Source organism: Crinia signifera, chromosome 19 (genome assembly GCF_055691185.1).
Source record: "Crinia signifera chromosome 19, ASM5569118v1, whole genome shotgun sequence".
NCBI classification, from domain to species: Eukaryota; Metazoa; Chordata; class Amphibia; order Anura; family Myobatrachidae; genus Crinia; species Crinia signifera.
Genome location: NC_139226.1, coordinates 15,007,093 through 15,032,414, shown reverse-complemented (window position 1 = coordinate 15,032,414; position 25,322 = coordinate 15,007,093). Strand labels below are relative to the sequence as shown.

Sequence of the window (25,322 nt, the reverse complement as noted above, 5' to 3'; positions counted from 1 at the left end):
TACATTCTTCGGTCATCTCCACCATGACCCAAGCTAGGAAGCCGGTGACTGCATCCCACTATCCTCTCATATGGAGAAAATATTCCTTCTAATCCTCTTCCTAGTGCAAAAGGAAGAACCTACCACCAGCGGGTTTAAACTGGACAGTTTATTGTTCTTACAGGCTGGTTTGGAATTGGGTCTTAGGCTTGGTTCCTTAAAGGTCCAGATCTCGGCCCTGTCTGTCTTCTTTCAAAAGAAACTGGCGTCCAGACTTTCCTCCAGGGTGTTGAGGATTCAGCCCCCCTTCGTACCGCAGATGGCACCATGGGACCTGGATGTGGTTTTGTCTTTTCTGCAGTCTTCCTGGTTTGACCCTTTGGAACAGTCTGACTTAAAGTACCTTACGTGGAAGACGGTAGTCCTGTTGGCCCTGGCTTCAGCCAGACGGGTGTCTGAACGTGGAGACCTGTCTTGTAAGAGCCCGTACCTAGTCTTTCATGAGGATCGGGCAGAACTCCGTACTCAGCCGCAATTCTTGCTTAAGGTTGTGTCATCCTTACATCTGAACCAGTCCATTGTGGTTCTGTCCAGTGCTGCTTATCCGGAAATTCCTGCTTCCCTGGAAGTTGTACATACCCTTAGGGTGTATGTTAGACGTACATCTAGGTTTCGAAAGATGGATGGTCTTTTCATGCTTTATGATGCGCAGAAGAAGGGTTGTCCGGCATCCAAGCAAATCATTGCCTGATGGATTGTTCCACTATACGACAGGCATATGGATTGGCAGAATTGACTATTCCAGTCTCGTTGAAGGCTCATTCAACCAGGTCGGTGGGGACTTCCTGGGCGGCTGCCTGGGGTGTCTCAGCCTTACAGCTTTGCAGAGCTGCAACTTGGTCAGGTCAACACACATTTGTTAGGGTCTACAAATTTGACGCCCTGGCCAGAGAGGGTTCCTAGTTTGGACAGGCGGTGCTGCAGTAGTCTCCGCGCATTCCCGCCTGTTCTGGAAGCTTTGGAACCTCCCCATTGTATTGAACACTAGTATCCCATATGGATGCTAGAGAAAATAAGATTTTAGTTACCTACCGGTAAATCCTTTTCTCGTAGTCCAGTGCAGCCATACTGAAGAATCTTCTGTGCCCTGTCTCTCCTGCGGAGGACCTCTATCCCCATTGTATTGAACCCCAGTATCCCATATGGACTACGAGAAAAGGATTTACCGGTAGGTAACTAAAATCCTATTTCTCTACCGTCCAATGGGATACTGGGATCAATACTATGGGGATAGAGTTCCTCCGCAGGTGAGACAGGCACACGCTCTTTCACTGTGGGTGCACTGGCTCCTCCCCTCTATCACCTCCCTCTTTCCTCAGTTTAGAAAAATGTGCCTCAGGAGAGGTTGCACTTCTGGAAGCTCCAGAGGATTTTTCTTCAAACTTTTATTTAGTTTATTGTTTTGGGGCGCTGCTTTTGGACCAATGCAGCAGTCCTGCTTCGAGTATGCCAGGGGAAGGGTCAGTCGCCGGCCTCTTAAGGCGCAGAGCTGCCCTGCTGCAGGACTTTGTCCTGAGAGAGGTTCTGTCACCGCACAGCATTGTGCTGGGGCGAGCAGACCTCCCAGCTGCCGGGCACCCCGACTTTTATGTGCGGCAAGTTGGTGGTGGCAGTAGTGACGGCCCTCACGCAAGGACCGCGTGAGTTTGACGCTCTGACCAGGGAGGATTCCCAGTTTGGACAAGCGGTTCTACAGCAGACTCTGCACACACCCACCCGTCCGTTCTGGTAGCTTTGGGACCTCCCCATAGTATTGAACCCAGTATCCCATTGGACGGTAGAGAAAATAGGATTTTGGGTACCTACTGATACATCCTTTTCTTGTAGTCCATATGGGATACTGGCAACCCAGCGGATTCTCTGCTGTCCAGTCGGACCAGTGAGGTCTAACCTCTGAAACTTAACATACTGTAACTTCAGTGATGTTGGCTTGTTGTTTTGTTGTCAATTCTGACCATTTTCAATTGCTAGGTGACATCTGTATAAAGTATTCACCTGCTGTTTCTTGTTTGACTGTGGTGTGCTGGTGCAAATCTCACCACACTGACTTATTCACATACCTCCTCATACAGTCGCCTATCCTTCGGCACAGTTTTTCATTAACTGAGGAAAGGGAGGTGATAGAGGGGAGGAGCCAGTGCACCTACAGTGAAAGATCTTATGTGCCTGTCTCTCCTGCGGAGGACCTCTATCCCCATAGTATTGATCCCAGTATCCCATATGGACTATGAGAAAAGGATTTACGGATAGGTACCCAAAATCCTATTTTTTATGTGTCTCAAAGGTGCAGCATTCATAAATAAAAGGGAAAAAGTTAAGACTTGGATACCACATTTCCAAAAATGGGTTAGATTCTTTACTACATTATTAGTCTGGTACATCATGCTTAGTGGGAGGTGGAGTGTGTGCCATAGGCCCCCATTGGTGCCACAGGTGGGACCGCATGCAGAAAACTAAGCCGCCTGTGGCTGCAGCTAAGGTTTTTGCAGCTGAGCGATTTATCTAGGTGGTGGGGAACTGGCGAGTTACTAAACACAAATACCATGTAGTACGTACTAAGGTTAACATAAAGGTCCAACAGATTTGCATTTTAAACTGTGCAACATAATTGTAATAAGTGGTAAGAGGGCTCTACGGAGGTGATTCCTATCCTGTGTATTGTAGCTCCTCTCAGAACTATTCAATTCTGCGCAACCAATAGAATTGCCATCTTATTCCCTGAGCTAGCCACTTTCTGACACCCTAATGCACAGTATTAGCTGCATTAAACAGCTTTTTCTGTGCCAAGTGCCAGGCGCGCTGTAGTTTTGGCACTTCCGGCACTTGGAACTCAATCCACAGTCCCACTTCACGTGGATTATAGGGTATCCTCAAGTGCAGCCTAGGAATTGCATTAAATGGCTTCCTTGGGCTCTTTAGAGTGGAACTACAATATACAGAGTCACCTATGTGTAAACTTTCCTGTATCTTCTAAAAAGCTGTTGATGCACAGGGGGCGGACCCGGCCACCCGGAAGGCTGTAAACTGCCGGGGAAGTGCCGGGCATCGCTATGTACAGCGGCGCCGGGCTTCCCCGGTCAAAACAGCGGGGACAAAGGCAGGCTGGTTTAGCGGGGCGCTGCCAGAGGGGCAGGGCGCATTTTTCACTTTAAAAATCGGGCAGGGCGCAGCGCCCCGCTAAAACAGCCTAGCGGGAACACTATTAAAGTACAGTCAGATGCATGTGGTTTGGTTTTTACTGTACGGATAAGGTGGATATTATGACAGGAAGTACATGGTGTCGATACCGTTTCTGGGGGGAGTGGTTGTATTTGTTCAGTTGCATAATACAGTAAGGGCTGGATGGTAGACAGGAAGTACGGGTGCATGTTAGAGTTCTGCAGGGGGCGCGGTGTGTCTGGGTTTATTGTATGACAAGTAGAAGGGGGGTTGTACTACTGAAGTGCATAGCCCCAGGGGAGATGTGCTTGGTGCGGACAGTAAGCCAAGGGGGTATGTGTTTTGGTGGATAGTACTGCATTTAGGGGGTGTGTTCGGATGGGGGAGGGTGCTGACGTGGATAGCACAGTGCGATGTATATATGCTCAGGCTGATAGTATAGCAAGGACTGGAGTGGATGTGCTTCTGTAGGTGTGAACAGACAGCCATTGTGTTCTTATTTCTGAAGCATTGTGCATGTAACCATCTGAAGACGGTGTGGCATGTAAGCCTTCACTGCTGCTGCAGCTCTCCCGTCTGCTATAGAGCAGCTCTCTGGTCTCCCTGCCAACCATGAGCTGTTGCTGGCAGCTGTGTAGTCAGCTGTGTGCATGGCGGCTGCATTATGGGTACTGCTGCTGAGACAGCACAGCTGACTAACCCTGCCCATAGATACCCGTCCCTCATTGGATACCTGTACAGCTAGTTGAACCAATTAGATGAGGAAACGGTGACTACTTTTGGACCAGAGGCCTGCATGTCTGAGTCCCTGGTGAGAAGGCATACATTCCTGAGTGCTGAGTGCGTTATGTAAGGCAGAGAAGGCTGCTCTTGCTGGAAATTAGTACAATCTTCCAGCGGCTGAAGTGAACAATTGCATGCTTTATTAACCATTTGTACAATGTGTTTTGTGTGTGGCTAAGATTGTTAGAAGCGCACACGTAATTGACAAATGATGCATAGTGAATGGTTTGCCTGTAATAACTGCAGCGCGTTAGGTCTGCCGTCCTTGTCATTCCGTATGGGAGATTTTCTTCCTGCTCGTGTAGCTGCTAATAACATAACAGTGTTTATATGATTTCAGAAAAGCAATGAGAACAATCTGGATTCTCCATTCTTAATGCTTGTACAAATGTAGTCTACTTACGGATTGCCTCGTGTTCTTAGATTCAAACGCCCTCGATAAACACGTGCACAAATTAGGCAGATTGTGAATGTTGGGTTAAAATAATTGTGAATGATTGTCATACTAATCCGACATGGACTAATCCTGCAGGTGGAACTCTTTAATGATATCCGGCCATTTGGAGTGCCAGCTGAGCCTCTGCTGGGCTTGTTCTCCTCCTGATAAAGGGCTTCTTCCATCCACTCTTATGTTTATTTTGACGTTGCAATAATTTTCCTGGAATATACAGTTCGGTTTTTTTGTGTGTTTTTTATTATTATTTTTTTTGCTCCTTGCAGAATTTCAGATATTACAGCATTTGTCACGTTTTACTGTTGTAACTTAGATCAAGTTAATGCTGGGGTGATCCGAGAAAGTTTGGTCTTTACTTAGAACTGGAGTTCCCAAATTGTGTGCTTTAGCCACTTGCAGGGGTGCCTTGGTTTGGTGGTCCGGGACCAATTCAACTATGGTCAGTCTGACAGGCAACAGCAGTGCTTTAGTCTTGCAAAATGCAATGTAATAAAGTCCTAACACCCCCCCCCCCCCCCTTTTTTTTGTCTATTTAATAGCAGAAAACACAGGTCATACCAGCCTAAGGTTTTGAAAAAAATGGTTTATTGCACAGGTTCCCAAACTCGGTCCTTACACGGTGCATGTTTTGCATGGATGCACCGGCCGGGTGACGTGGAAACCATGAACGGTGTGGGGTCCTGAGGACTGAGTTTGAGAACCCCTGGTTTATTGAATGCTCCAGACTTTGTTTTTGTGTAAACGTTCCTATTTTTTGAGAGCACGTCTATTGGTAGTTTTAATATTTGATATATGCATACTACGGTGTTAATACAATTTGCAAGGCTCTGTGAATAGCGCCTAGAGGGAACCCCCTAAGCTATTGTAATCACCAGGCTGCTAGGTCTGCCTAGTGGATTTCTGCCCGCACCCCTCCTGGGGTGTGAGCAGAAATCCTGCAGAACTAGGTCAGCGCGGGCAGACACCATTAAAGGGGGGGGGGGGGGACGGCGACGACTACACACACTTAAGTTTGGAAATATTGGTTCCATCGACTAAACACCCGCAAAGTATCTTTTGTATACGACATGACCGCGCTGTGACTTGAATTGAACCCTATTTAAGCTATCACATGCTCAGTATATAAATATTTCTATTTGATTTAGGGAAAGAGGAAGAGTTTGCACTATGGATGCACACCAAAAAGAGATGGTTTTCAGAATTTTTCTAAAAAAGAACTTTTATTTGTTTATTTTAATAAAAAGATAGAGGGGACGTTGGTGTCTGTGTTCCTTTCTATTGTATGCAATCACAGGTCATGGTCCACTCCGCCATTGTGAAAATTTTCACAATGGCGCAAACTCTTCCTCTTTCCCTAATCAACTGTTGTACCCATTTGCCCAGATAGCACCCCCGCCGAATTATTGAGATAAAAGGTGGCTCTTTGTTCCTATATGAAAAAAAATAAACCTAAGAGATCAAAGAAATGAAAAGGGTGATACCACAATTGTGTGCGGATTCAAACTCCCTGCACCCATTTTTCCCTCTACAATAGTTTGCTATAAATATTTCTACGCTGTCTAATGTATTATGTTAAAGGGCTTGTATAGATTGCTTTGGAAGCTGCAGTTTGTCCCCACGTCTATTCCATTGCTATGCATATGCAACTTGTAAAGAATGAGGGGTGATGAAATTGTTTTGGGCACTGCAATAATGTGCTTTCGAGCAGTTTAATTGTGTTTTGGCCGCCCTAAAGCACCGGGTTTAGCCAGGTAAAGCAGTGTAGACTTAAGCAGTAGAGCCCTATTGATGGGACATTTTTCAGAATGTGTTAATCTGATTAGTACATTTTTTAATGTTGTTCATATTATTCAATCATTGTTTGTGTCTTACAGGTGGCAGCAGTACAGGATGCAAGTCCTCCTCTTCTTTCTGTCTGGCTGCCCCTTTTGCCTTTGTCCCCACTGAGGCAAGCATGTCGAGCCAGCACAGCCACGCTCCCTTCTCCAGCCTCCAATCAATGGCTGATCATCAGCAGGTAACTATTACTGGATATACATGTGCTCTGGGGAGCAGATGAATGGATCGTAGTGATCCGCCTAGTATTGGGGCAGGGTGCTGTGGTACTTGGACAGCATGAAGGGGGGGGGGCAGTGTTGGGGGCTTGCCTCCTATTGCCGGGGCTCTTTAAGTTAAGAGATGTAGAGCAGCTGCCAGGGTTGTGTGTGTGTGTGGAGGATTCTTATTGATAACTTTTCCCGTAACTTTCCCCCTGATCCCCCAGGTTCTGCCTGATATGACCATTCTGCAACGGCGGATTCCGTTAACCTTCCGAGACTCGGCAGCTGCACCTCTACGGAAGCTTTCAGTGGACTTGATAAAGACTTACAAGCACATAAATGAGGTTCGTTCACCTTCAGTGTGACGTCAGTGATTGCCGCTGACATGAAGTATGATGATTGGATGACAAAGTGCGATATGTACATATGTGTCCTGTTACTGCCAGCTCCTGTTGTGACCATACCACATTGTAATTTTGTAGAGACAACAAAGAGCCTATATAATAAAAAGGCTAACTGCTCTGTATGGGATGGAGGGGGGGGGGATCAAGTGTTTTGCCATTAGAGGGCAACTGGAGCAATTAAAGTGTTGCGCCATTCAGGAGCACATAGCCGCTATTCAGGAGCACATAGCCGCTGGAGCAGACATTACTGGCATGATGGCCTGTCATTTTCACGGGATGGTAACCAATGTATGTTGATAGAAATACACAGTAGAAAGAGCTGAAATGGAAAGTAACGGCTTTATCCCCCAGGTTTATTATGCTAAGAAGAAGCGCCGTGCTCAGCAAGTACCACCTGAAGACTCCAGCACGAAGAAAGAGAGGAAAGTGTTCAACGATGGCTTCGATGATGACAACTATGATTATATAGTTAAAAATGGAGAGAAGTGGATGGACCGATATGAAATTGATTCTCTTATTGGAAAAGGGTCATTTGGGCAGGTGAGTGGTTGGTAGAATAATCTAGAAATTGTGTGTTTCTATTCTGATGTGGTTCTATCTGACACAGGAAACTAGTGAATGCATTGCACATGTATCCTATAGTATACAGGAGCCCTGCACTGCTGCCGGAGCCCAGTTAGGTTTTATTGCTTTATAAAGAAAGTGGTCTCAAATCCAAAAGCCCCTCGCTAGCAGCTCTCCCGCATGTGTGTCTTAGTAATAATTACTTGTTGGGACATATATGCCCAGGCTTAGTCGCATCATCTTCCAGGTTAAACGTTGGGCAAGATGCTGTTGCCGTATGTGGTGACACTGCAACTAGCCGCAAAGCATTCGTTACTGTAATCTTCTGCTCACACAGATAACCACTAGTTTTGGGTTTACCAAGTGAGTCATTGAGTAGGACTGGGCACTTAACTCTGAAGCTTACATCACTGTAATGTTAATTGAATCGCCCCCTTAGACTGCTGTTAGAGATGGTATTGGAAGAAAATGTTCAAATTGTGACTTGATTGCGCAGTAAAAATGTTGTTCTGCTTTGGTGATTTGCTTGTGATCACAAAACCTTTCTCATCGGAACCAATCTGGGAGTCCAACTGTTTAGCAATATTACATTTTTTCTCTACCGTCCAATGGGATACTGGGCTTCACTACTATGGGGATTAAGACCTCCGCAGGAGAGACAGGCACATAAAAGAACTTTCAGTGTGGGTGCACTGGCTCCTCCCCTCAATCTCCCTCCACTAGTCAGTTTTGAAAAATGTGCCTCAGGAGAGGCAGTGCTTCTGGATGCTCCAGAGTTTTTCTACATTTATTTTCAAAGTTTGTTATTTTGGGGCGCTGTGGTGACCACACAGCTGTCCTGCTTCGTGGGTGTCAAGGATAGGGTCAGTCCCCGACCTCTTCAGGTGCAGAGCTGACCCTGCTACAGGACAATTCGGTCCTGCGTGGGACTTGTCACCGCACAGCATTGCGCTGTGGCGAGCAAGTTCCCTAGCCGCCGCACACCCCTGACAGGTCAGAAGACTTCAGTGGTGAGTACAGGCTGGGGGTCCCACAAGGGGTCCCCGCAGCCATTTCTGATGCGGCAAGACGACGGCTAGTAATGGCGGCTCTCCAGCAGGGACTGCGTGAACACCGCGTCTGGTAACTGGCATAGGGGTGCTGCCGCTGGACCACCAGGGACACCCCTCAGGTTATAATGTATTATATATATATATATTTTACACCTTTATTATATGTCAGTATAAATATATAGAAGCGCCAGCTCCGTGTACAGGGGGCGAGGCTTCACTCAGAGCGGGACCAAGCTCTGCTGGGCGCGCGCTGTCACTTCCTGCTTCTTCACACGCTGCCAGACTCCATTACAGAGGGCTCCTCACTGGCGTGGTGGATCCGGGTACTTGCAGCACGGCAGAGACAGCAGGTTTTTTATAGCGATTTAGCGCTGCTGCGCTATCTGGCTTACTCAGACACTGTGTTTGTTCATATCACTGTGTTTAGCGTTACCAGCTCACCCAGATCTGTGAGTTCAGGTTAAGGGTGCACTTGGCTCCCCAATTGCTCTGTTTTTTCCCCACTGATTAGTTACTTAACACAGCATAAAACAAGCACATAGTCTGTTTTTCACATCCAGCTGTGTGGGGTGTGCACGTGTGTGACTGCGTGGGGGTTGTGTTGTACTGCAGACATTGTAGTACTGTCTCATCATGGTGAAAAAGTTCACTTGTATGGTGTGTAGCACCAAGTTTGTGCCAAAATCACAGTCCCAGGTTACTTGTGAGGCTTGTATGTCACCACAGCCCAGTAGTGCTGACACTCAGATCAGTGGGGTGCCCCCACAGCTTGTGGGGCCGTCTCAGGCTGACGAGCAGGAGCCTGTTTGGGCCTCCAACATAAAGACCCTGTTGGATTCTGTGGCTTCACAGCTTTCCAATAACACTCAGCAAATGCAGAGGGTTCAGAGAGAATTGTCCATGTTAGCTGCCAGGGTGGATATTCTTCATACTCTTAGTGTACCTCCTCCCGCACAGCCTCAAAAGAGGCCGGCTGCTGCGATGGCCCCTGATTCAGACGATGAGGATGAGGACATACTAGAGGAGGGTGAGGAGCAGGTTCTGCAGGAACCAGTCCCTGAGGCAGCAGTGCATGGGCCTGAACCGCTTATCAGGGCCATCAGGGATGTTTTAGATCTCCCAGTGGAGGCATCCGCAGAAGGAGATCCTTTCTTCATGACTCAGAGGAAACAGCCAGTGTACTTTCCTGAGCAGGCGGAGTTAGAAACTGTGTTCAGGGCTGCTTGGCAAAACCCTGATAAAAGGTTTACTCTTTCAAAAAGGTTCACAAATGCCTATCCTTTTGAACCTTTAGGCAGGAAGAAGTGGGAGGAGCCACCGGTAGTGGACTCATCTGTCTCCCGCCTTTCTAAGAAGGTGTTGCTACCGGTCCCAGGTGTATCCACCCTTAAAGACGGGGCGGACAGGAGGCTGGAAGCTACCCTCAAGTCCATATATACGGCTAGTGGGGCATCCCAACGCCCAGTTTTAGCCAGCTGCTGGATGCTAAGGCCATTCATACCTGGTCAACCCAGATTCAAGAAGGGTTGTTGGGTGACATGATTGTGGCCCAGATAGGCGACAGCCTGAGGCACATTCAGGATACCGCTAAGATCCTGTGTGAGGCGCAAAAGGAATTGGGCGCAATAAACGCGCGTAATTCAGCCATGGCGGTTTCAGCCAGACGGGCTTTGTGGCTACGTCAGTGGTCTGCTGACGTAGATTCAAAGAAGAGTGTGGAGGGTATTCCCTTTACAGGAGAATGGCTTTTTGGGAGTGAATTAGACGGTTGGATTTCCAAGGCCACGGCAGGAAAATCTACCTTCCTCCCATCAGCTCCCACGGTGGCAAAGCGTACCTTCACAGGTGCTTCCCAGCAGTCCTTTCGTGGGAACAGGTTTCGCCCCAAGGCCAGGGGCGCCTCTAATGCCAACAGAGGCACAAGAGGCAAGTTTAGGAAGCCTAACTCCTCCAGCACCCAGGACCGTCCAAATGCCGCAGCGTCCTCTAAGCCTGCAGCATGACGGGGTTTTCCCGCCACGAGACTCTCTCGCGGTGGGAGCGCGATTGTTGCATTTCAGTCACGTGTGGGACGCCTCGGGTCTGGATTCCTGGGCCAGGGGTCTCATTTCACTAGGATACAGGCTGGAATTCGACAAGCCCCCTCCCAGAAGATACTTCAGGTCGGCTCTTCCAGCATCACAGGAGGACCAGGTTCGCCTCCAGGGGACCATTACCAGGCTGCTTCAGTCTCAGGTAATTGTACCGGTCCCAAGCACGGAGCGGGGCCAGGGATATTATTCCAACCTATTCCTGGTACCGAAGCAAGACGGCTCAGTAAGGCCCATCCTGAACTTAAAATCACTGAACCCCTTCCTGCGTGTGTTCAAGTTCAGGATGGAGTCCTTGCGCTCAGTGATCGCCAGCCTAGAGAGAGGGGAGTTCTTGGCCTCCATAGACGTCAGGGACGCCTATTTACACATCCCTATCTGGCCCCCACACCAAATCTAACCAAATCTATCTCAGATTTGCCTTGGGGAACGACCATTACCAATTCCGGGCCCTGCCTTTCGGCCTGTCGACTGCCCCGAGGGCTTTTACAAAGATAATGGCGGAAATGATGTCACTACTCAGACTCCAAAGGGTGAATGTCGTGCCATACCTGGACGACCTGCTAATAAAGGCAGGGTCGGCAGAGGCTTTGAGGAGTGCTCTCAATCTGTCCATACGAGTCCTAAGAGACCACGGGTGGATTCTGAACATGTCCAAATCATCGCTGGTTCCGACCCAGAGGATGGTTTTCTTGGGCATGATACTGGATACATCGGAACAAAGAGTCTTTCTGCCGATGGAAAAGGTCAGTGCACTTCAGCAGCTGGTCAGGGAGGTTCTAGAGTCTCCTCTGGTACAGATCCATCTTTGCCTCCGACTTCTAGGCAAGATGGTGGCTTCATTCGAAGCAATACAATTTGGCCGTTTCCATTCCAGGATTTTTCAATTGGACATTCTGACAAAATGGTCCGGCTCCCCCCTGCAGATGCGCAGAAGGATTGGACTTGCACCAAAGACCAGGATCTCGCTACAGTGGTGGCTAGATTCATCCAATCTGTTAGCAGGCAGACGGTTCCAGATCCAGGACTGGACTCTGGTTACCACGGACGCCAGCCTAAGGGGCTGGGGGGCGGTGACACACTGAGTCCGCCTCCAGGGTCGATGGACTCCACTGGAGTCAGGCCTGCACATCAACAAGCTGGAGTTGCGGGCGGTCTACTATGCCCTGGTACAGGCAGCTCCATTGTTACAGGGCAAGGCGATCCAGGTCCAGTCGGACAATGCTACCACTGTGGCCTATATAAACCGGCAGGGTGGTACCAAGAGCATGCCCTGCATGAGAGAAGCATCAAAGATTCTGTCTTGGGCGGAACTGAATGTCCAGGCCCTGTCTGCCATTTTCATCCCGGGGATCGACAATTGGGAGGCGGACTTCCTGAGTCGTCACAACCTTCACCCGGGAGAGTGGGGCCTTCACACTCAAGTGTTCGATGCCATAGTGGATCTGTGGGGGCTCCCTCAGATCGACCTGATGGCTTCACGACTGAACCACAAGGTAGCGATGTACTGTGCAGGGACCCAGGGGCGATAGCGGTGGACGCTCTCACCTGGACCTGGGATTTCCAATTGGTGTACCTGTTCCCACCTCTCCCATTGTTAGCTCGGGTGCTTAAGCGGCTCCGGCATCAGGGGACGGAGGCCATTCTGGTGGCACCAGATTGGCCAAGAAGGGCCTGGTACGGGGACATTCAGGCCATGCTAGTGGAAGACCCGTGGCGTCTGCCCATAAGAAAAGATCTGCTCCTCCAGGGCCCGTTCGTCTTTCAGGACTTACAGCGGCTACGTTTAACGGCCTGGAGGTTGAGCGGCAGATCCTAGTCCACAAGGGTCTACATCCCTCTGTCGTCAATACAATGATCAAGGCCAGGAAACCGGTGACGGCTTCCCACTATCACGTCATATGGCGAAGATATATTGCCTGGTGTGAGAAGAATGACTTGCCTCCGGCCAGCTTTCGTCTAAACAACCTGCTACGCTTCCTACAGGCTGGTTTGGATAAGGGGCTCAGATTGGGTTCCTTAAAGGTCCAAATCTCCGCGCTGTCGGTGTTTTACCAGAGAAAGATTGCGGCCTTGCCGGAAGTGCAAACCTTCTTACAGGGGGTTCTGAGGATCCAGCCCCCCTTTGTGCCTCCCACTGCACCATGGGATTTGGAAGTGGTTCTCACTTTCTTAAAATCTGCCCGGTTTGTTCCACTGGAGGAGTCTGAACTGCGACACCTCACTTGGAAGACTGTGGTTCTGCTGGCTCTGGCTTCGGCCAGGAGGGTATCCGAGCTTGGGGCTTTATCATGTCGGAGCCCTTACCTTGTGTTCCACAACGATAGGGCGGAGCTCAGGACCAGACCACAATTCCTTCCAAAGGTGGTGTCAGGGTTCCACCTAAACCAACCTATTGTGGTCCCTTCTAGCGCGGCACATCCGGATATACCTGAGTCCTTAGATGTGGTCCTAACCCTTAAAGGGTATGTCAAGCGCACAGCGAGGATCCGGAAGACGGACAGCCTTTTTGTGCTCTATGATGCGCAGAAGAAGGGGTTACCTGCTTCAACGCGTACCATTGCCAGGTGGATAAGATGTACTATCCAACAGGCCTATGCATCAGCTGGTTTATCGCTTCCTTTTTCAGTAAAGGCTCATTCAACCAGGTCTGTAGGTACCTCTTGGGCGGCTGCTCGAGGGGTGTCGGCAATGCAGCTCTGCAGGGCCGCAACTTGGTCAGGGCAACACACATTTGTGAAGTTCTACAAGTTTGACACCCTGGCCAGGGAGGATTCCCAGTTCGGGAATGCGGTTCTACAGCAGAATCCGCACGTTCCCACCCGTTCTGGTAGCTTTGGGACCTCCCCATAGTAGTGAAGCCCAGTATCCCATTGGACGGTAGAGAAAATAGGATTTTGGGTACCTACCGGTAAATCCTTTTCTCGTAGTCCATATGGGATACTGGGAGCCCACCTCGGTGCGGCTTTTACTGCTGTCAGATTTCATTGTTAGGCTTATTGCCTTGTTTTCTATAGGATAGATATGTCTATAGACTTGTTTCTAGTTACAGGTGTCCTCTTAAGTTGTTAGGATTCACCTCTTTTATATGTTGTTGTTCGGTGGGGTGTGCTGGATGAATCTCACCACAATACATTATCACATACTCCTCACATGCTCTCCTTCGGCACAGTTTTTGCATTAACTGACTAGTGGAGGGAGATTGAGGGGAGGAGCCAGTGCACCCACACTGAAAGTTCTTTTATGTGCCTGTCTCTCCTGCGGAGGTCTCAATCCCCATAGTAGTGAAGCCCAGTATCCCATATGGACTACGAGAAAAGGATTTACCGGTAGGTACCCAAAATCCTATTTTCAGTGCGATCTATTGAAGGTTTAACAGCACTTCCATACTGACCAGATATACCTGTTATGTGTATCCACTGGTGAGTACTTCCCATGTGGTATTAAGGAGATCTGTAGAACATGCATTGTCAGGGTTACCGACCCAAAGCATGGTACCCTATACTGGGTGTTTTCTCTTGATGTGCTGGGAAGCTACAATTCCCAATGTAAGCTTGGTAGCAGGGAAGGCTTTATGTAAAAATCCTACATCACCAACTAGCTTGTAACTGAAACCTCTAAAATAGGAGCCTTGAAATAGTGATCAAAACTATGAGTGCAGGTGTTGTATAACTTTATGTTCTCATCGGGGTTGATTTAGCGCCGACGGGTGCGAGGTGCCGTTCCAATGCAGTGAAACACTGGCAAAGGCACTTGAATTAAGCCGATCTCTCGCCCTTTTCTGGGCTGAATTCGCTTACAATTGCTCGCAGCCCTATGGAGGTATGGAGGTGTGAGTGCTATTAGGCGAATTCTGTCCGCTGTAATGCCCAATACCACGATTATTCACATTTGATAATTATCCGCACCTAATCGGATATAACCCCTTGTGTTTGTTTGTATGCATAGATCTGATTCTAATGGTTAATAACTCAAGTTTGTAAATGTTCATTTTTCTTTATGGACTAGAGTGGGTAGTAATAGCTTGCTGAAAGTGGGTCGGTATTTCCGAGTGGGATGAATTGAACCTATTGCACATTGTTTTTTTGCTGCTATTGTATGTTTGTGCCTTTTTATTAACCAGTTTTTGCTCTGTTTCAGGTGGTGAAGGCGTACGATCACCATGATCAAGAATGGGTAGCCATTAAAATCATTAAAAATAAGAAAGCGTTTTTGAACCAGGCCCAGATAGAGCTGAGACTACTTGAGCTTATGAACAAACATGACACAGAAATGAAGTATTATATAGGTAGGTATCGAGCCAGCTGTGTACAAGAAAGCAAATGACTCGTAGAACTGTGAAGGGAGGGTGAATGATTGTTTTATGGGCAGCGCTAATGAATGGGCGACCCAACAAATCAATTCAGTTGTTCCGGGCTTCCACGAATAATCGCTCTTGTCGCCCCCAAATACAAATGAGCAGCTAAACCAGTTTAAACTCCTGGTTATGTCGCCCAAACTCTCAAGGGGTGATTCAGTTGTTCCGTGCACCACCTACTAAGCCTCTATACAAAGGGGCGTCCAACAGAGAAAGTCAGTTCTTTCTCAGTTTGGAGCTACCGTTGGTAATGACCGCGCTTAAAAGCTCCAAGTTTAGCTGTGCAGAGCCGCTAAGTCCGATTTAAAATAGTAGTTTTTCGACCAAACCCATCGGCTTTGCAAAATTTCTTCTTGCACCTCAGGGACTGTGAAAATAAATTCACTCCCATGGGTAACTGGTGTCTAAAGTGGCAGCAGTCAAATGATGTTTTGTACCCTTAGTGGTGGTGAATGGAAACATTGAATCGCACATTTACTTATCAAACATTTCTCCATTCCACCCCCCCAGGTACTGTACTAGCGGAAATGTGTTCTTCCCTGACACTTGTGCCCTGAATGGAGCAACAGTTGTATTGAATTGCTCCGTCAGGCACCCACTAGTGATGGATGCTGGGGGAAATAATTGAATCCCCCATGTAGAAATATGATACAATTGCAGAGTCATTCTATGTTTTAAATTAATTTAGGTGAAAGTTAAATTTTAACTTAATTAAAAATGAATACTTAATTAAAAGATTTCTCTCGTCATGTTATTTATATGTGCCCAGAAAGGAACAATATATGGTTCTTGCTTATCTATCATCCATGGGAGGTAATCACCGGTTATCATCATGTACAGATGTATAGATGCTTTGCTGTATATTCTGCTAGAAGTTTTCCTTTTATTTACCTTGCAGTGCATTTAAAGCGGCACTTCATGTTTCGGAACCATCTTTGCCTGGTGTTTGAGCTACTCTCCTACAACTTATACGACCTTTTAAGGAACACGAACTTCCGTGGTGTTTCTCTGAACTTGACCCGAAAGTTTGCTCAACAACTCTGCACGGCTCTTCTCTTTCTGGCCACCCCGGAGCTCAGCATTATTCATTGCGACCTGAAACCAGAAAACATTCTCCTGTGTAACCCAAAGCGCAGTGCCATCAAAATCGTGGACTTCGGCAGCTCCTGTCAACTTGGACAAAGGGTAAGTCTAACCCAATAACGTTGCGTTGAGGTGTAATTCAAGTTATTTGCACCTACCCGGCAGTTTTACCATGTCACTGTTCTTGATCAAATTTGAAGGGAACACTGAATTGAATCGACCCCATGATTGGTATGATTGTTGCACTAGTGTGATTTAAGGCCTTTTCCGAGATCCATGCGATTTGCGATGCATTTCCAACCAGGAGATATTGTGTATTGATGAACAGAGCAAGAAGTTTCTTACATTGTGTAGTGGGTACTAGCAATCTCCGCTGGTCCGGGGCCAAGGGAAATCTCCCTGATCAGTGGCATGATTGCTGGCGACCCGTCCTAAGGAATCGTGAGACAATCATATAACACACATGCATCTTAGTTATCATTCAGTAGTCTGCCGAAATATAATATTTTATTCTTGTCTTAAAGATCTACCAGTATATTCAAAGCCGATTCTACCGGTCGCCTGAGGTGTTGTTGGGAATGCCGTACGACCTGGCAATAGACATGTGGTCTTTAGGGTGTATTTTGGTGGAAATGCACACTGGGGAGCCTTTATTCAGTGGATCCAATGAGGTAAGAAAATGCCAAGTCACTTCATTAATCCTCCAAGTGAATCACTTAATTGTGCTCATTAGAACATGTATTCATGTAGCAGTCATTTTTGCTTATACAACATACGGCTTCAGCGTTGGTTTGTTGCTGTGTGGCATTTTCTCTAATGACCTGAAATTGAGTGTATCATATTAACACCGGTCTCTGTACGCAGGTGGATCAGATGAACAAAATAGTGGAGGTCCTGGGGACTCCCCCAAACCACATGTTGGATCAGGCCCCGAAAGCACGGAAATACTTTGACAAGCTTCCTGAAGGAACATGGACTGTAAAGAAAAATAAAGATATCAAAAAGGTTGGTTAGTGTTGCAGAAGCTACTTAAAAAGACATTGGGGAGGGGATCTTGGATTCCTACAGTCTGAATCCTGGCCCGTTTTCGCCTGCCTTGACATTTCTCACCAGGCGGAATTCAACGCTCCACCTGGCAAGTGTCAAAAAGGGGGAGCGTGTCGCGGAAACCCACTGTGGATTGTCGAGAAACGTCCGTGGATTTGATAACCCAATGGTGTTTCCAACAAAACCAATCCGACTTCTTTTTAAAGTCGAATCTGTTTTGTCGAAATCCGCCTTCAATGTTCTCAGAAACAGCGGCATTGAATAGGCGGCGGGCGCTTTTTCCCCTGTCGGAATTTGTGCCCCATTAGTGGAGATTTAGATTTGTGAACTCCACCCTAAAGATAAACCTTTGTATAATTTGGGGGTTAGAATGTGGAGGTCATTAGCTTATGTGGTAGAAGAAGGGAAAGTATGATATGTCTCACGGTGTTTGAGTTAAATTTTCTATGTTTTGCTTCAGGATTACAAAGTTCCGGGGACTCGTAGACTCCATGAAGTTCTGGGTGTGGAAACTGGTGGTCCTGGCGGACGCAGAGCGGGAGAACAGGGACATTCACCATCAGATTATCTCAAATTTAAAGATTTAATTTTACGAATGTTGGATTATGACCCAAAAACTAGGATTACCCCTTTTTATGCTCTCCAGCACAATTTCTTCAAGAAAACAACAGATGAAGGGACAAATACAAGTAACAGTAATTCTACTAGCCCCGCAATGGACCATAGTCACTCAACCAGTACAACTAGTTCTGTGTCCAGCTCAGGTGAGAGATTACATACGTTTTAGAACATGTCCAGGTGTTCAGTTATCGTGGCGTGAACTTTGACACAGACGTGGTTGGGTTTACCGTGAATAGTAAACAATTTGGGGGGGGGGGCTCTAAAGACTTCAGAGAGCGGCTCTTGGCATCTGTAATGAATGCTTCCTGATTTGACCGTTCCGTGTGGCTTTTCAATGGGGCAGTGTAGATGGAATGCAGGGCATCTGCCTTCTTCAAAAGCGATACTGGGTTGTGGACATCCAGGTGGATTTGGCTCTTCTGCAGTCACACAAAATCCAAAAATGTGCCAGCTTAAATTTTTATTAGAAGTAGCAATTCCATGCCGATGGGGCAATTCAATTGTGTTTTGTGTGCTGTAAGTAGTGGCCGCCCGCCAGAACAATACAATTGGTTTTGGATTCCCGAATGAACCCAGTTTATCGGCATCAAGCAGCTAACGCTGTCTAAAGTACTGGGGACGGCCTGGCTCTTCCCGCGTGTCTGATCACCACCTCAGGAGGGACACTGCATAAAAGAGAAGTGCTTGATCAGAACAAAGAATCCATTCCCTTAGGCGTAAATTTACTGACGCGAGACACCACCACGTGGGGTTATTTCACTTTAAGGGATCTTTTCTTTCTTCTCTGTTTATTTCTGCCTATGACTGTGGGATTGTGAGCAGGGCCCTCCTACCTCTGTTGGTTTGTTTCTACACAGTTTGTTTAATCACTGTTCAATTGTAAAGTGTAATGGAATATGCTGCGCTATGTAAGGAACTGTAAATAAACTAAGCGGGCACAGTTATGACTTACGCTACCACACGGACGGTCAAATTGGTAAGCGTGTATTTATCGGGTGATTACCCATCTTTAGTGTTCTTTCCCCTTAGCATAGGTTCCTTCCTGGATTGTATGTACCTGACGGGCATGGCACTGAATCGCTGTTGTCTGCGGCTTGGTACTTTCAGAAGTACAGATTGTGGCTTTGTTGGGTGACTGTTGCTTTAGCATATGAAAGTTCAATCCTTTCCCACCTGCTGTTCTAGAGTCAGATGCACCGGTCATTAGTAATGATGCTTACACCAGCCCCATTCTAGCGCAGAGATGTGCATACTTGCCCATGGCATTACCTTGAACCTCCTATTAGAAATAGCCACTCAGCGATTCTGCGTTATCACTGCCCAGAAACACCACCTTCATGCGGGTCTCTGATAGAAGCTGTCGCGCACATGTGCCCTCCCGTGGCCTAAGCCACGCCCAAACACTTTTTTGCAGTTATACAAATGTGCTTTTGGCTCGAAAAAGGAAGATTTGTTTACAGATGCGTTTCTGATGGAGAATCAGGCCCCAGTGGAATGTGTGTGTATAATGCAGCTAATAGGGATGTTCTAAAATAGTTTTGAATAAACTGTCACTTTTAGCGTTTGTTTGTGTAGTTTTAAAACTATTCATTACTTGGGGGCTGCATTGATACTTCTAAAGAGTTTATGGTGCACCGCAGAATGTCTGATTTGTTAAATGGCACAAACTGCTTTACTGCCCAACCGTTAGATCTTCAGTTCACGTTTTCCAGCTCACCTCACAGTTGCTCTCATTACTGACTAAAAAGATCCACAAGCGGAGCTAAATTCCTCACTTGTGATTCTGTGAGGAGACCTGGAAAACGTTAACGGTTGGTAGTGCTCGAGGACTGGAGTTGGCTACTCCTGCACTAGGGGAAGGTCACTGCAACACTCTTCTTTATGCTGTATTTCCTGCCATCATAGGCGGTAGAGTCAAATACAGTAGAGCAATTTAAACATGCTTGGGATAGACATATTGGTAGCCTTACAAAGCGATAAGGATCATATATGGTTAGCCTGTTTAAAAAAGGGGCAGACTAGATGGGCCAAGTGGTTCTTATCTGCTGTCACATTCTATGTTTGTTATTTCATATTTGCTTTAATGTGTTTTCTGCTTAACTTCAGGAGGATCAAGTGGCTCTTCTAATGATAACCGCAATTACCGGTACAGCAACAGATACTACAACAGTGCTGTTGCTCACACAGATTATGAGATGCAGAGTCCACAGGTATGTGTTCGTTTTCTTATAGTTTGTGTCACCATCTGGTGACATCCAGTGATCGCGAAAATCCCCCAAAATTATGGGTCCCTGGGACCCCTCACTTACAAAAATCGGGGTCCTACTTGACCTTTTCTGGGTCCCAACTGAATAAAGCCTCCTCCTCCCCTCCCCCAGCATGGCACATACAGAAGCCTCCTCCTCTCTTCCATATGGCATATACCCTGAGCCAAGGGCCAGCCTGAGACTATTTTTTTGGGGGGTAAGCCAACAGATTTGGGCACCCCAAAACTGTGGCTATTGTGGGTGGGGGGGGGTTTATCAATTGGCACTCACATAAAGCAAGATACACATATACTAGAAAAAGGCATAATGAATAGAGACACCTGTGCTGCACCAATCAGGATTCTGCCCCTGTCCATTGTTTCTAGAACAAAATTAAAAGTAATGGCAGCAGGAACAGGAGGGATAGGGTTAGTGATATCCCAGCAGAGTCTATAGGCTCCTCTCCTACAGGCAGCTCTTCCTGTTGAGAGTTAATTGGTGAGCTGCAGCCTCTCTGCCAGCCGTGCAGTGAGGGGAGGAAGGACAAGTGGGCCATTAACAGCCAGCACTCAGAGCCTGGAGGAGGAGACAGTGACACACAAGAGAGCAGCACCGCGAGGTAGGAGAGGAGGAGGAGGGAAGTCTGCAGCCCGAGTCCTGCTAGCAATAAATCCCCTTACATGACACAGCCAAGCAGCCTGCTAAATGGACCACGCACCCCTCTTACCTCTACTTCATGCCCGGGTCTGCTCTGTCCTCACTGTCACACCTCCCTGGTTCTGGCCCCCAATGCTGGTTTCAGTTCCTCGTGCTCCGTCCTCACACCAGCCGCAGTGCTGTTCCCCTGCTGAGCAGCTGCTTCTGGTGTTGGCTCCAGCCATCTGTTGTTGAGGCACAGTGCAGGAGCCAGCTTACGCGGCTTCCGTGTACTGCTGCCTATGACTCTGCGGTGACAGGGACCCTTTTTTTTTTTGCCCAGCAGATGTGTGAAGCGGCCGTAAGTCACGCTGTGTCTTCTCCATGGTCGCATCACAACTGAGGGGGAAACAGATCCCTCCGCCCTTGTCACACATATTAACATGGCATGCATGCCAAAATGGGCGGAGCGGGTCCCAGGGGACCCAGCCATTCATAAAAAATGAGTCCCTGGTGCTCCAAAGTGGGTAAAATACTCGCTATAGCGAGTATTTGCGAACCCTGACATCAACACGGCACTAAAAGCCGCCGATATAGTAACTGTTCTGCAGCAGCTGTAGATTGTGTATGAAACTGAATTCTAGTAATGAGATTGACGTCGGCAAATTACCCAGTATAATGTTTCCTTATTGGTGACCATTTATTGGAGGCTTGCCATACTATCCCCTTTAAACCGTTACACACTAATTACACCGGTTCTTGCGGACTGCCTAATTCAAGCCTGGGTGTCCCGGTGTGAAGGGATAGTATGGTAAGCATAATTTACTGTGGAAACGATTTTTTTTTGTTTTTTTTTTATGTCCTTAAAGCCACATCAGTCATTGACACTAATCTGTGGCTGATAAATGATAGGAACACTTCTGCAGCATCATTGCACAAATTCGATTTTTGTATGCCGCTGCTTGGCCGTCATTCGGAGCAATTCAATTGTTACTTTGATCAGACGCACATTAGTGTTTAGTCGAGTTTAATATGTACTAGTCTGATCTTTAGTCTCTTCATGGAGGCGCAAATCCAGCCCTTTCTTTCTCCCTTGCTTTATTTGTAATGGGTTTTTTTATTTATTTTTTATATATGTTCCTTTTTATGCAGGCTCATTCTCAGCAGCAGATAAGACTGTGGGCTGGCGGAGATGTTCCAATCACAAACAGCGATTCCTACCCTCAGATCTTACCTCACAAGCCCACACCCAGTCAGCCGCAACACTTTCATGGAAACGAACCACATCACCCTCACCCGCTGTATCATCATGTCAACCGACCACACTACCACCGGCAGCTCATCACCTCCTCCTCTCCGCAAATCCCAGAGTCCATGGAGCTCAGCTTGGGACACAGACACCCCCAGTCTTCCTCTTCATTGCACCCACACCACACTAGCTTAGACTGCACTCCGTTTGGCTCCTCAAACTTACACTTAGGGGTTTCTGCTTTTCGGACTAGAACAGTCAGCGGGCATAACGATTCCGGCGTGCCTCTGAATTACCCCTACTCTAGCAACACATCCAGCATGGTTGGACCACCTCATATCCGAAACAGGACGGAAACTGAAGAGAGTGCAATGTTAGGCGTGTGTGTCCCTCAGAGTACGGCCGCAAGCTCTTGATGATTCTTTCATGTAAAATTAAAGCCATACCAATAATAGAAATACTGAATTCGGAGGAGGGCTGACAGGCTGCAGGGTGGGGTTGTGGAAAAAGGGGTGAGCTGGCTTTTATCACAACCATCAAAAAAAATGTCAAGGTGTAGCTGTTAATGTGAATTGTTTATTTATTAAAAAAAAAGAAAAAAAAAAAAGAAATCACTACGAGAGGAGTGTGAAGTGTGTGTTGACCCATTAAGAAGCAGTTTTAACAGACTTCAATCGGACTGCTACTTTTATTTTTAATTTTATTTTTTTTTATTTTATTTTTTTTATTGCTTTTTGACACACTGGTAGAAGTTTTAACCTGTGCAAAGACTTCAAGACATTTCCAATGCTTCCATTTCTATCATAAATTTCCTCTTCAGAAGAAGCAGGATTATCCAGACTTACTTTGCACGTCAGTGAACTCGTTTACAGGCCAAACGTCACTCTGCAAAACACTGTCTGTGCCAGTTGCCCTACGCTGCCATTTTACCATTCATACAGTTTAGTCTGTTGCCCCCCCCCCTCCCCCCACTTTGTACCAACCTTTGTTAGGATGAAAAAGAAAAAGAATGCACTTCACTGGAATAATCTTGGCTGCTAACTCCACTCTCTCAACTGGAATTGCTGCTAAAACTCTTTTAACAGTTTGCTTTCTAAAACCTAAAGGTTCCCATGTCTTTTATTTATGACTTCTTACTTGGTCGGTTTTAGGTGTTTCAGGAAAGATATTTTTAGGAGCCATTTTCAAAAATTTATTTTTTTTTTTTTTTTCAGATTAATGCATAAGTACAGTGATGTGTGAGGGTTCCTTTCCTTGTGTTCATTTTTTTTTTTTTCTATTTTCATTTTTGGTTTACCATCTTAAAATTGAGTTAAAGTTTTTATTATTTTTTTTTTTTTTTAATAGGCTTTTACACTTTTTATTTCGGTTTCAACACTAAAAAAAAAAAAAAAACCTTTTTATTGACGGCATTTTTCCGCCTCTTAGTATTTTTCGGCCTCTAAGTTTAAACGTGACCAGTAATGGCACACCGTCATGGGTTATTGTAAGACTCTAAGCCCTTGCTTCAGTATTAAAATGTTACAGTGCTATGTGCTGTAACAGTAGGGTTTATATTTTTCATATATATTTTTTTTCCAAAAAAGCTATCAAAATGTAAAGATTTTAACCTGTCCTTTTTTTCATATCTCTGTGGATAGTAATGTACTGTTTTTATTTTATTTTTTATTTTTATTCTTTTTTTATTTATTGTACCAAAGATGGTATTGAGGCATCACTTTAAAAAAAACAAAAAAAATATCAGACATGTAAGATGATTGTCTTTTTAAATGTTTCCTTTCTGTTCTTGCGTGTTTAATTGGGCTTACAATTCTGAATCATGTGTAGTTGCTGTTGGACTCCAAGGCCTTGCACATTCATGTTTGTTTCAAGTATTGTGGGTGATATGGAGGAATCCTAAAAATAAAGTAATAGACAGCTACAGAAGATCGACAGGGTCAGTCTGATTGTGTCTTAAAAACTCGAAACTCTCTAAAAAGCATCAAGAGGATCACATTACCCATGCTGTAAAATATCTTCACCATGCAAAAATGTTTTGGTAAATAAAAAGAAATTAGACATGTCTGTTAATAACTATAAGTACAATTTGCTGCCAGCTGTGCTTTCAGCGAAACGCGTTCGAGGCCTCGGTGGCAGCAAAATGGTTTATTAACATATTTTTGGGGTGTAACTATACAAGTAGAGAATCCTAAATGTCACATTGACATTTCCAAACCTATGTATGCCAAACTTCAAGGAATTCTATGTACTACCGTCTGGCATGCTTGTTATACATACATTTTGCTATGCTGTTTTATTTCCTGCTTTTTGTATATCAGAGTTAACTAATGTAAATGCACATTTACTCTAGTAAAGAAAAATTTTCTTAAAGCCTCCTATTTAAAATGTATAACAGTGGCATTTTGTAGGCTTTAAGTTTTTCCTTTCATTTCCTTTGTGCGCTCCATTTTTCTCTTTGTTTCTTTTGGACAGGCCTGGAGAGTGTTCACAACGCAGCGATTCTAACAGGGTTTTTTTACGATTGTAAAAGGACGTAGAACTTAACGCACCTGAGGACTTTCACTGATGTGTAACTTTTTATGGAAATATTTAACTCTTATGGTTTGCCACAAAAAAAGTCAGAAAATTGCTGTATGGAACTTAAATCATAGTGAAAAGTATGAAACTATTGGTTGCTTATTTAGCTTTTTATTTAATTTTTATTTTTCTGTCAACTGTGTGACTCAAGTCCCTACTGTTAAAGTACAGAGCAGGTTTGTACTGCACAAGAGATCAATAAATGAGGCTCTACTTTGGACTTTACGCTCTGCAGCTACGCTTATTCTAGTGGTGTGTGTTCAAAAATGAATTTTGCTTGTAAAACCGATATCTGATAAGAGTTTTTAGTGTGTCATGGCATTACCATTTTGTACAAATTGCGTAGATGGGAACCTTACCGGAGGCTGCAAATTTTTTCCCTGAGCCGCAGAATTGAGCTTAATTTGAAAGCAATTTTTAATGGTAATAATGTTGAAATTCAGATCGTTTAACAGCGACTAAACTGGCCATGTAGAGGGATGCTGTTTTTATCCACAGTGGCATACCATTAACGTGGACTCTCCTCCCCGCTTAAAACTACACTGCTGACTATAAAATATCAAGTAAGGATTTGTCTATGATTGTTTTAAAAGGACACTGTATTCAGATTTGTATATAATGTATGTTTAAACATAAATTTAAGGCTTATAAAGTTATCTTTTCTATCAAAGTTTTGCACGTTACCTTTTTATTTTTTTCTATAGTTTTCAGTGTAGAACTAGTTATCTAATGTTTTTGTTTCCCCCTTCTCTGTAATGTCAATCTTCACTTAGCCACACAGTAGGCCGCAGGCATGTCCACACTATGGCCCTCCAGCTGTTTTGAAACTACAAATCCCAGCATGCCTTGCTAGCAGATATATTAGAACAAAGACTGATTTTGTGACCTTATTTACTAACACATCTTTTCTAAAGTATTTCAT

At 45.8% G+C, this 25,322-nt stretch overlaps 1 protein-coding gene across 2 annotated transcripts in view; it reads left to right on the top strand.

Moving 5' to 3' along the window:
* Positions 1-25,070, top strand: part of LOC146042162 (dual specificity tyrosine-phosphorylation-regulated kinase 1B-like) — a 58,723-nt gene extending 33,653 nt beyond the window's left edge. For both annotated transcript variants that reach the window (XM_083162084.1, XM_083162083.1), the window contains exons 2-11: positions 6,310-6,452; positions 6,699-6,818; positions 7,230-7,418; positions 14,725-14,872; positions 15,840-16,126; positions 16,549-16,695; positions 16,889-17,029; positions 17,532-17,835; positions 19,799-19,902; positions 21,727-25,070. In XM_083162084.1, the coding sequence (XP_083018210.1) occupies positions 6,390-6,452; positions 6,699-6,818; positions 7,230-7,418; positions 14,725-14,872; positions 15,840-16,126; positions 16,549-16,695; positions 16,889-17,029; positions 17,532-17,835; positions 19,799-19,902; positions 21,727-22,239 (2,016 nt within the window). In that variant the 5' untranslated portion in view covers positions 6,310-6,389 and the 3' untranslated portion in view covers positions 22,240-25,070. The remainder of the gene's footprint in view (positions 1-6,309; positions 6,453-6,698; positions 6,819-7,229; positions 7,419-14,724; positions 14,873-15,839; positions 16,127-16,548; positions 16,696-16,888; positions 17,030-17,531; positions 17,836-19,798; positions 19,903-21,726) is intronic.
* The last annotated feature ends 252 nt before the right edge of the window (positions 25,071-25,322 follow it).